Raw genomic sequence first — 12,340 nt, 5'->3', positions numbered from 1 at the left:
ATCTTGGCCTTGGAAAACCTGGATTCAATTCTCCATCTGCTCTAGGCTCCCTGCAAGCCTGTCATGCAGTTTCTTTGTACCTCTATCCCTGCTTGAGCCGCCGAGGGTAGGGCAGCAGGAACTGGGCTGCTTTGGCTTGGAAAAAAAGATACTCAAGCAAGAAAGGAGGAATCCTTATTCCTTCTAGTGAAAGATAACAGGGAACAAAGAAAATGGATTTATCCCAGAGCCAATGCAACATCAAAAAGCTACATTATATGTGGATGGGTCCAGAAAGTAGGAAGCAAGAGCAAAGTGCAGGAGGAATTTAAACTTCCTGATTATCAACACAGGGATTTCAAGCACCAAGCATAATCTAAAAATAATAATAATAATAAAAAAGCAAAGGGAAGCGTGGTCATGGGCATGAGGGAGAGCTGCTGCCTGGGGAGCGGGAGAGCACGAACCCTCCTCCACGGCGCAGCTTCTCGCATGCACACCCGCACGTGCGCACACGCGCATCTGCGCGACCCCTTCTGCCGCCACCGACGGGGTGGGCATGAGGGGAGGCAGGAAGATCACAGACACAAGCTCTTCAAAGGAGAATTAGTCATCAGAGGTAGCGGCAGAGGAAGGAAGCCTCAGGTATGAGGTCAGATGTGCACAAGCAGAGAGAGCTGAAGAGCTCTGAGCGCTCGCTGCAGATCTAAGAGCCCTCCTGGTGTCCGCATGAGCGGGACAGGAGGTGCAATTCCCTGAGGTAAATGCACCTACAGCAACGTAGGAGATAAGAAATTTCAATCCTCCTGGAAAACACTGCACAGCTTGGCTTTCTGCCATCCTTGAGAGCAGCTGGGGCTGGCCAAACCTTCCCTGATGTGGTTAATAAAAATCTTACTCTGCTCTCTGCAGGATCCCCAAGAGGGATGGGCTCCAGAGAGCGCAGCAAAGCTCTCCCCACACCTAGGGCTCTGCTGGGTTGCTCCTCACCCCCAGGTCAGTGATCCCATCTGCTCCCTGCCGGGCAAAGAGACTTGAAGATGGAGAGACGTGGGGCACTGGGAGGAAAGCTGGCCCCACGGCGCCGTCTGGGGCATCGATGGCAAGTTACAAATGCACAAGCTCTTGGTTTCTCTTGGCACAGAGCTGTGACCACAAGCCAGGACCCGCTGCAGCAGGAGATGATAATGTATCAGGGCATTCGCGTCACTTGAGATTAGCTGGCTGTTTAACATCTGCACAGATTTCTCTCTCCACCTCCACATAACACCCCTCACGCAGCTTTGAAACTCATTTAATTCCCTTCCAAGAAAGGCTGAGTTGGAAATGTCACACTTTGTATATCATAGTACAATTCTTACGATGAAACACCCAGCCTAAATGGCAGTATTGGACTCTGGTGCTATTTGAAGGCCAGTAAGCTGAAACACCCTATGATGCTTTTTAAAAATAACTTACAAGAGGGTTACCAAGTTTCACAAACACCCAGTTACTCTCTTGTTAATACTCAGAGGTTGGCTGTTGTTTTCCCGTTCAAAGGTGCTTCCCTTGCCACGCAGCTCAGCGGGGAGAGCATGCAAGCCGACGCAATGGGAAGGAAGCGTTTACACATGCTAATGACTTCCAGCAAAGGAGCACAAGTACTAACAGGGAAATTGTGCTAAAGAGACAACACGCCACTTCCTCGGCTGTCCCTATTTGGTCACCACAAAGTACTTGGTGCTCAGAGCCTTGAGGCGAGGCTGGGGATGGCCTTCCCAGCCCCATGGGAAAGCCAAGGCGTGAACGAAGGAAGACACGTTGCCTTGGACCACAAAGGCAGGAGAAGCTGTTTGGCAGCGAGGCCGTTTTGGTACCACACTGGACCAAGGGGCCAAGGATAGACACGGGCCCTTTCCTATTCCTAGCAGTGTGGGTCTTGGGGCCAGAGCCCTTCCAGGACCTATTGAGGCCATTTCACCACACGCACCTCTCTTCACACCAGCACAGGTTTCCCAAGTTCACATGGGGCCCTGTTTATTTTTCTTTTCTTTTTTTTTTTTTTTTTTTTAAATCTACTATTGTATTAAGAAGTGTTTTTCTTTTGGCAAAGGTTACTGCAGGGCCAACGCCGTGCGGAGTCTCCTGCCTTCCATCACTGCTATAACCTTTGAGCAGGAGCTCAGCCTGGCCAACATCGCTTATCTTCAATGAAGGCAGGCTTGTATTTCCACTGCCTTATAAAAAATAGATCCTGGCGCTCCCCCTCTCCCCCAGTGCATTCTTTGAAATGCCACCCAGGCCTTGTTATTGCTGGGAGGTTGGAGAGCCAGGGATTAACTGCCTCAGGCTGCATTAAGGCTTTATTTGTCTAAGCAGCCAAGGGTGAGAGGCAGTCATAAATATTGTGAAATGCCGAGTGTTGTGGAGGGGCAACGTTGGGCAAACAGGCACCATCGCAGAGGGGATCGCATCTTGGGCTGGGTGCAGTTCTGGTGGGACTGATGTCACTGGAAAGGTTCCTGCCTCCCTACAACACAGGAGGTTTGGGGAACATCAAAACCCACCCTCGTGTTCAAACTGCCACCACCCATGCCTTCTGGTTGCCTCCGTTAGTCCTTATAGCACATGAGCAAGCAAATGTGGTGGATCTACCTGACCAAGTGGGAAAATCCCACCTAAGGGGACACATACTGGGTCTGAGCCTGTCTGTCCAGAACGGGGCAGTATGGGATATGCTGTGGCTCCCCTTCGCTTATGCACTGAGATGTCACAGCCCAGAGAGGAGATGAAGACCAGGGCATGCCCTGATCCCATTCCAGCACCGGCGGTACTGCCAGAGCCAGCACTTACAGACAGCAGCCCAGGACCTGCTGAGTCTGATAGTTTGACAACAGCCAACAAACCAAATGAGGAGTCATCAGGCCCAGATGCACGCTACATTAGCTAAATTGCTTTGCAGGCGAGGTAGTTGCTTCCCCCGTGTTTCATCCCATCCCACTGCCTGCCCAGCGGCGCGGGGATTTTCTTGGTGTGAATGCGTGCATCTCCCGTGGGAGCAGCCCACACCACAGCCGGCTGCCACGCTTTCAGGATGTGCCGTTAAACTTCTGCCCTTTGCTTCCCGAGGGCCAAGCACTGCAGCGTGGTAAAGGGATGATGGCCACTTAGACCAAATAACGCCTCACTGGGGACTCTGCTCGGGCTGGGACAGCCCACTGCGTGAGTGATGGATTTCTGTGGGCACTGAATGCCGTCACCTCTGCTGGATGCCATTTTGCTTGCTGCCATCACTCTGAGCTGGCAGTTCCCAAATCCGAGTATAAACCACAATTCGTGACCGACCTTCTTGCCTTAGTAAATATCAAGATTTACTGTTGTCCATGGCAACTACTGACTTGACCCTCACTTTTGTCAGTATTTGTTTTTTCAGGTCACTATATCTAACATATATCTCAGCAGACACCAGTATTTCAGAAATGGGGAAAACAAGTCACAGACGGAGCCAAGCCCAGAGCCAAACCTCACTGTCAGCACACATGCATGTGTCTGTGTAGACACGTCCATGCTTCCCCCAGCCACCACGGGACCTTCCACATGTGGGGAAACCAATGGAAGGTTTTCCAGGCTCTGCTACACAGCCCTGCATTTTTTGTAGCTTTTTGGGGGGGGCAACACATGAAACCAGTAAACCTTTTACAGGCTTTCCTGCTGCATGAAGAGCCCATGTGCCTCCATAACCCAAAGGTGATGGAGAATCCCAAAACCCTCTGTGGGTTTCCAGGGTCTTGTGAATATGCAGGCAGACCTTCACAAACCTGTGGAGCCACTACCCAACTTGGGGAACCTGGCTGGGTTGCTTTGCATCCTCAGAGAGGGAGGGGACGGTAACCCAGGTGGGAGACCTGGCTGCCCCAGGCTCTGCTTGCTGGCTAGTGCTGGCCGCTCAGGAAAGCCATCATGAGCTTGCAAATTCTTTATAAGCTTCCCATATGACACAATTACCCGTGGGCCGGATCCTGAAGCCCTTTCTTCTCTCTTTACTCAGATCAGACTCCACTGAAGTCATTGAGGCATTGGCCTAAATACAACTGAAGGACTTCAGGATTTGGCCCAGTAATAAAAACTTCCTTCCTTTGTCTACTGCTCTCTCCACATGATCCCACTACCTCGCAGCCTCCTCCTGGCCACGTCTCCCGAGGCTGGGGCCATCAGTTGTTTTGGTTGATGCTGCTCTTTCGTTTTACCCTCCGCTGGACTGTGCCTGTCCCCTCGTGCAGCTGCAAGCTGCTGAAGTGCAGGGAGCCAGGGTGGTCGGCGAGGAAGAGAGTGGATTGTGGGGTGAAATGCGACCTGGCAGAGTGGCAGTGCCAGTCCTGGGGACACGCATGTGTGCAGACACCACGCAGGGTGGGAGCAGTCTCAGTCATCACCTCCCCAAAGGCAATTCCTTCAACATCTCTTTGAGGATGGGATGGAGTGCCTCCAAAAAAGCCTTTCTCCCCCCCACTGACTGTGGAGCAAGTGTCTTAGGCTATACACTAAACCTTTATGTGTCAGGGACTGGGAGAGATGACTCCTGCCCAGGAAGGTATAGCAGGAAGTTAACTCATCTCACTGCAATGGCAACTATGCATCACGCTAGGAAGTGACACCATAAGAAACATGTGTAATTTTAAACAAATAACTTGCAATATGAATTTTGCTGCTTTTTCTGCCTCTGAATAGCCTGGAGCATGCAAAGCCCTGTTATCCCCATGGGTACCACACCCCCAGCATGGCCATCCAAAACGCGCACTGGGGTTTGGGGCAGGAGCTCCTGCTTCCTTCCCACGTCTACCAGCCTTGCACACACCTGTGGCACTGACAGAGCAATATATGAACACAGATGGACTGATACAGCAATTCCCTTCGCACCAATGTCCCTGTCTGATGAACAGAAAGCAAACACAAAAGGAAGCTGAGCTTAGCTGAAGTGAGAAGCATTTGGTCTTGAGGTACCAGCACAATTTGATGACCCAACCTCAATCCTGCAACTCACGGATGCTCAGGCAGGTGACCTGGTCATATAGCGGATTGCTCAGAGAGCACAGAAACAAATCCTGTGAGTTCCTGCTGAGGTCTTCAGTCCCGCAGGGAGATTTTTAATAGTGCTCAGCTAAAACTGAAACGGTCAGACACGCACCTTGGAGCACGCGGTTCTGTCCACCCCAGGGAACATAAAACTCTGAGCAGCAGAGGACCGGTGATCTCAGGGCTGCAAGGATGTAGCGTGGCCTTTACAAAGGTCTGTGTGAGCCCTGTGCTACCCAGCCCAGCTGAGCTGGCTCACTGTGCCCTGGATCCCAACGCAGAGCACAGCGACGCCAATCTGTGCACTGCACAGCCTAAGAGTCCAACGTGCAGTCCAGCGGCAAGGGCTGCCTGGCTTAGGGCTTGCTCTCTTAAAAACATTCAGTCTCGCTGTACATTCTGCCCTTTTTAAATACATTAATTGCCATGGAAACAATGTTCTTATTGGTATGGGAGCAGGCTGGTGGCCTCCACAGATGCAAGATAAAAATCAATGGATACATTGAAATACAGGCTGCATTTCAGGACCTTTTGTGGTTTTGGGGCTGGTCACCATGGGCACATATGAGAGAACAGCTCAGACACTAGCAAGATGCCATCTTCTATGGAGAGAAAGCTGTGGACAATAAAACATGCAGGAACATCTCCTTTGCAGTGTTTATCTGCTCGATCAGAGCACCCTTGTATCGAGGCGGTCCCAGTGCCGATTTGTGTGCTCAACTCTCGGCACTGGTCATCACTCCCAGCTCCTGCTGAAGCATCCCAGCCCTGGCTGCCCTTCACATCCTCATTGCCAGTGAGCAGAGAGCCTCACCTGCTCTCAGCCCTTAGCAGGGTAGTTTGCTGAATGCCTCCCCTTTCCCCCATCCATGGCCCTTTCCACCAGGCCTCACCAAAAAGAAGAAAAAACTGCCAATATAATATATATACGCCATCACTTTTTGGCCTTGAGAGTCTTTTAAATAGCACGGAGGGGGGGTTGTACACAAACCAGCACAAAGGGAAGGGCTGTGAGTGCCCTTCCCTCCCTACCCGCAGCCGCCCCCGAAAAGCCGGTGCAAAGGGCAGCCCCGGCTGCCCAGCTCTCCCCTCCCGGCGAGGAGGAGCGCTGCCCTGTTCCCTGCCGTGCCGCCCATCATAAAGGGGTCCCTGAGCTGTTATCAGGCAGTGACAGTTTCCGCCATCAGATTCCTCCTGTCCGTCAGGAAAGCTAAATAAGGAACGTCGTTCAGGCGGCTGCAGGAAGAGGGGAAATGCAGGGACATCCGGCCCAGCTGCCAATTTTTCCTTTCCCATGAACCACCGCTGACCTCCACCAAGGGAGAAGCTGGACACCCAGCCTGGCATCGGCACCGCTCGTCTTCTCTTAACCCTTCCCCGGGGGGATGCCCCGGTCCCCGGAGCCTGCCCAGGCGGGTGGCCTGGCCACGCTGTGCAGGGTGGCCATGGTGGGATGGTGCATGGGCGCTGCGTCACTGGCGCTCACACTGCAGACAGAGGCGGGCGGACCCGGTGCACCGGCTGGCGTTTGCCCAGCCAACTGGAGCCACAGCCGGGAGAAGGCTTAACCCCTCTGCGCCTGCACACGGGTGGGTGGCTACACCTCGTATGGCAGCAATGGGTCCCGAAAGCATCATTGAGCTACTCTGATCGCTTCTGTCTTTGCATGCACTGAGACCGGGAGCAGGGTTGAGCTTATTCTCTTGCTTATCCCTCTGCAACCAAACTCGGGTTTTCCAGGCTCTGATGAGAGTTGTAACCAGCTCTGGACTGGCTGCTGCAGACAGGTAAAAATCTCATCTCCTCTTTCTGCTCACTCGAGGGCTCTGCCCATCGGTAACGGGGACCAGGACGGCCTGCAATCCATCAGCCCTGGTTCTTCCTGGGGATAGCCCTGGGGTCCTTGCTGCACAGAAGCAGGGCAGGGGAGCAGCAGTTGCCTGGTTATTACACGCTCAGAGAAGGGGAGACCACAGCACTTGCTCAGAGTATTTCTTGCCTTTCCCCACCACCCCGTTCTCTGTGTTTCCCCAGTTTGCAGTCTTTTCCTGACCCCCTAAACCGATCCTCCCTCATTAGCACATGACGGCTGTCCCATGGCACCTCCAGGTTTGGCCCGCAAAGCCTGCACTGGAGAGCCTCGCCCTGGAAGGAGGGGGCAGAAATGCAGCAAGAAAAACAATTCACACGTGGGAGAAGTTGTAAGGTGAAATACAAGTCACTGGCTGAAACCTGTTTCTGCTACCTCAGCAGGGAAATGACTCCAGGAGAGACTCCCCGCTTAATATCCTCAGCTTATAAAACTTAGTGGGAGTTTTACCACTGGCTGCCGCAGGGCCAGGTTTTCACCCTCCTTCTGCTGAACTTGCACCTAGAGATGGAGCGATTTGCCTGCAGCCGCTCAACAAAACGAGTGCTCACGCTGGGCTCAAGGGCTCGTGCCTCCTTGCCGACTTGACCATAAGCCATCTCCGCTTCCACTATTTTGCGTTAACAATGAGGCACCGCAGATGGGCAATAATACCGTGTGCCGAAAACATCAGAACTATTTTGACCAGAGAGAAAAAGCCCCCCTGAGACCCAGCTAACCCTCTCTTTTAACAACGTGAAACAAGAAACAAAGGTCTGGGATAGCCAGAGGCAATAAAAACCCTGGAATTAATTTAACCAGTCACTAGATGCCAGTGCAGCTGCAGCAGTATTTCTTTTCCTAATGAAGGACAAAAGATAATTCCAGCCCTGGCCCAGGGCAAGGCTCAGCTCTGGTCCCTCCACAGACACTGGCATGTCGTGGTCCCCCCCATGGCACCCAGCCGGGGTGGGACCCTCTGGGGGCTGTGTGCCCAACTCCCTGCTGCCCCTCGCCCAGGTAGAGGTTCGCAGCAGCTGCCTGCGCAGGGGTAGCTGGGGCAGGTCAAGGCAAAACACAGCACTGGGCACCTCTGGCTCACAGTCTGGGGCGGGAAGGGGGCTTTCAGCTTTAACTAACCACCTGTGGATTTTTTCCTTGCAAACCCATGTATTTTTCCATGCACAACTGCCCGTGGACCCAGGCAAATGTCTAGCACCCACAAGGCCCTGTGGCAATGAGCTCCGCTGCTGCACAGCGGTGTGCAGCAAGCCACCGGCCCCCCACCATGCTCCACATCCTCCCAGCACAGGAACCCGCCAGGAGCTGCCTTCTCCAGGCAAGCCGTGATTTTGCAGCCCTCCATCACAATGCCCAGCCCATATTTCCCAGCGGAAGAGCCTTGTGATGTTTCGTCATTCCTCACACGAGAACTACCATGACTGCTGCTGCTCCGCTCTGGCTCCCCACCCTCCATGGGCAGTGCAGCCTGGGGGGTCCAGACATCTCAGGGCTTTCTGTTTCTCCCCACACCTGCAGGACTCCGCAGGATCCTGTCACCCGAGGCTTACTGCACCTTCCACCCCGCACTGGGTTTAAATAAACAGCCCCCCCCCAACTGGGGGGGAGGGAGCCCCCCCACCTTGCCCCCATTGCTTGGGGCTGTTTCAGTCCAGCAGGCTGAATGCAAAGACACCATGTTTATTTGGAAATGCCTCTGCTGCGCCAGCTTGAGCGACTGGGGAGAACGTGGGTGAAATGGGTGCTATTTCCAGGGCTCACGTTGCTCCCCAAAGCTGCCGAGACCTGGGGACCCATGAAGAGCCCCCACCTGCTCAGCAGTCACTCTGCAAAGCAACCTCCCCAGCGCTGTGGATGGCCCATACAGCATTGGAGAAACCGCTGCCCCATCCTGCTGCCGTTCCCGTGGGATCCCGCTCTCCCTTTCCCTCCCCAGGAACTGCCCCGGGACACTGGGAACAGCCTGTTCCCTCCTGGCTGGCCAGGAGCACCTGCCCTTCCCACGCCTGCTCTGGAAAACACCGCACCAACGCAGGGCCAAGAGACACCCTGGGGACAGCGATCCTGCGTGGACCGGGGTGGGGTGGGACACACCGGAGGAAGCCCCCTCCTGCTCCATGTGCACTGGCTGGGGACATTGTGCTGCCGGGGGAGCGTCCCCCCTGACCAGACATCAAATTGAGCTCAGCAGCAAACACCCTCGCGGCTGTTTATGCAGGCAGTGAGCCACTGGCTGGCGTGCCCAAGCCAAATCACAGGGTGGTAGTTACAGCCCATTCATCCGAAATCGTCCCTAAGCAGACGGCGGGGCACGGGGGCTGTGGCTGCCTCCTCCCTGGCATCCCCCGGGGACCAGGGGCTGCACCCCTCCCATCACCCACCTCCTCCTTGGAGGCCCTGGCTCTGCTTCATCACTAACAAGTGCCTGGGTTAAGCCAGAGCGGGATTTGTTGTGCACTCGTGGGTTTTTGCATGAAAGGGTGTTGCTGAAACAGCCCATGTTTATTACTCACAATAAAGCAACTGCTTCAAATCCCAGCTGCGAAGGCGAATGTTGCTGCTGGCACGGTCAGTGCGGGGCTGTCCGAGCACCCGGCTGGGGAGGTCTGCGTGATCTTGGAGGAGGGCAGGCAGTGACAGCCAACGAAATCGGCTCTGGTCCTACACAAGCACAGGCCCTTCCCTCACGCAAAGGGCATACGCTCTTGAAAGCAGCGAGCCAGAGTCCCCAGTGGGATTATTTGCTGTGGGGTGGTCAGTGCTGCTCTGCGCCCAGAGCACGGTGGCTCAGGGAGCCCATGCTGTCATTGCCATCCACAAAGGGTTACCCCGAGTTGCCCTGGGATGTGGGGGCTGAACTTCTGCCTGCTCCCCGCCATCTCATTGTCTGCAAAGGGCAGCTCCCCAACTCCACTCCATCCTGGGAGCACTGCAGAGCTGGGATGTGAGGGAGAGCCCGTGTGCTCTTACACACGGCATCCACTCCTAGCGCTGGCCCATTTAACCAGGTACTGGGGCACAGGGACAAGCTGGATCCAGAGCCAGAACAGACCTTCCATGATCCTGAGATGAATATTTCACTCTTCCCGGGTGGAACAGTCTCACACCCCCATCCCTGCTTCCAAGTGGAGCAAATATTCGCACCCAGTTGAGACTACAGTTAATGAGGAATTTGTGGGTCCTTTACGCGCTGACAAATTGGTCTCAGGTAGAAGGGAAGAAGAGGAAGCAAATCCCCAGGGTACGACCCCCCAGGTGAGCTCCACATCGCCCTTCGTCGCTGCACTAATCAGGCAGTGCTGGAGAGCTTCAAAGCTCTGCACAGCCCTGTGCTGACGAGGCCCACACATCACGCAGCTGTGCTGGCCAGAGCCTCCCAGGCACCGCTCCCCGCACCTCCAGGAGATGAAAGAACCTGAGAGCAGCTACACGATGCTTTACAAATTGCTAACAAGAGAGCTTTGAACAGCTGCAGCTCCTGCCGCGATGCCACCAGCAGCAGGTCCCTTTCTGCCCTGAGTCCCGGAGCTCCCCCGTGAGCTCCAGCAGCCCGGTGGGTCCTCTGGCCCCGTGGCGCCAGAGCCATCGCAGGATTTTCGGCAGAGCAGGTTGACAGTGCCGCTGCCGGTGACGCTGTCCGTACCACACCTCTGTGGCCAGACCTGCAGCCCTCCCGTGAGCTCACTTTGACGGCAGCAAACGCCACCGGTGACAGTGAGTCACTGAGATGAGGCTACAGAAAATTCTATTTATGCTCCCAAAATTCACCTCCCCACATTGCAAGCTTCCAGCATTACTAACTTTCTGTTGGTTTTGCTCTGATCCGGGTTGTAAATGCTTTACCTGTGCTAGCAGGAGCTTCCTTGGGGGAAGCTGGCGGGGCTGGTGCCCCGTCCCCGCTGCCCTGGCAGTGCCCACCCAACCCGGCTCTGCCCCACAGCCTCTGCTCTCTGGAAGGGTGATGCAGCCCCATCTCTGACACGGTCCCGCATCCACCTGACCCAAACCACAGCCAGGGGGTTTGACTCGCTGCCCAACAGCCTTTTGCCCCAGAAGCGCTGTGCAAAGGAAAAGCATTTCACCAGGATCTGCCTTGGGTGACTTCCCAGGCAGACCAGAGCTGCCAGCGGTCGGCTGGGAGAGGCCGGCTGGACGGCATCGCGTGGACCACCGCCTCCTCGCGCCTTCCTCCCCAATGTACTGCCCAGCACTCACTAATTAATGACTCTGTGCATGAAAAAATAAATAAACAGAGCAGGGAGCTGGCCTCCAGTCTGCCCTCCCGACCGGGCACTTCCCCGCACAGAGAAATCCCTCCCGCAAGAGTCCGATGCGGTTTCTCGGGGCTTGCAGCGAGCACACCCGTGGGCTCACTCCGTGGCCCCAGACCCCGCAGGGACGGCAGCAGGGTCCTCCCGTCCCCTCCTCTTGCTAAGGGGACGCTGTCACAGCCGTCGGGGACACCGGGGTGGGCACCGCAGCACATCCCCATTGGGGCTAGGGGACCCTGGGGCGGGCTGTGTCGGGGCCGGGGGACCCCACGACGGGCTGTGTCTGTCCCCGTCGGGGATGGGGGACCTCGGGGCGGGCTGTGTTGGTCCCCGTCGGAGCTGGGGGACCCACGACGGGCTGTGTCAGGGCTGAGGGACCCCGGGGCGGGCTGTGTCGGTCCCTGTCGGGACCTCGGGACCTCCGAGCGGGCTGTGTAGGGGCGGGGGGGAACCCACGACGGGCTGTGTCGGGTCTAGGTGACCCCGGGGCAGGCTGTGTCGGTCCCCGTCGGGACTGGGGGACCCCAGGGCGGGCTCTGTCGAGGCTGGGGGACCCTGGGGTGGAGAGCGCCGGGTCACGGCACATCCCCGTCCGGAATGAGGAACACCGCGGCAGGCAGCGCGGGTCCATGCGGGGTCTGGAGGACATGCGGAGGGCACCACCAGGTCCCGTCCCACCGGGACAGCCCCCACCCCCCCCCCCCCGCCATCCCCAGCGCGGCCGCAGGTGCGGGACAGGGCAGGCGGGCAGCCCCGCATCGCTCACCTGCCTCCGAGACAATGCCGAGCCAGAGCCAGAGGGGCAGCGTGCAAACTCTCTTCATCTCCGGGGCTGCGGGCAGGTCCGTGCGGAGCGGTGCGGAGCGGTGCGGAGCGCCCCGCGCCCGAGCTCTGCTCCCGCCGCGCCCCAGCTGCGGCAACGCGCGGCGGCGAAGGGGGGGGGGGGGGGCGTGGGGTGGAGGGGGAGCACCGGTGCCGCTTCCTTTTCCTCCGCCCGCCCGGGCCGCCCGCCGCCCTCCGCCGAGCCCGCGGGGCGGGGCGGGGCGGTTGCGGGCACCGGCGGGGTGTCTGCACCCCCCGCACCTGCGTGGGTGCGTGTCTCGCCCCCCGCAGGTGGGTGCGTGGGGGGTGGGGGTGTGCATCCCCCTGCCCCGCGTACACGTGAGCG

The 12,340-nt window shown here is 56.7% G+C and overlaps 1 protein-coding gene across 6 annotated transcripts in view; it reads right to left on the bottom strand.

The window, feature by feature from the left end:
* Positions 1-12,097, bottom strand: part of FLT4 (fms related receptor tyrosine kinase 4) — a 59,940-nt gene extending 47,843 nt beyond the window's left edge. For all 6 annotated transcript variants that reach the window (XM_074883762.1, XM_074883763.1, XM_074883765.1 and 3 more), the window contains exon 1: positions 11,939-12,097. In XM_074883762.1, the coding sequence (XP_074739863.1) occupies positions 11,939-11,996 (58 nt within the window). In that variant the 5' untranslated portion in view covers positions 11,997-12,097. The remainder of the gene's footprint in view (positions 1-11,938) is intronic.
* Positions 12,098-12,340: the final 243 nt, after the last annotated feature.

This window comes from Strix uralensis, chromosome 14, assembly GCF_047716275.1.
Source record: "Strix uralensis isolate ZFMK-TIS-50842 chromosome 14, bStrUra1, whole genome shotgun sequence".
Taxonomy (NCBI): domain Eukaryota; kingdom Metazoa; phylum Chordata; class Aves; order Strigiformes; family Strigidae; genus Strix; species Strix uralensis.
The sequence above is the reverse complement of the archived record's forward strand: the minus strand, read 5'-3'. Positions and strand labels throughout refer to the sequence as shown.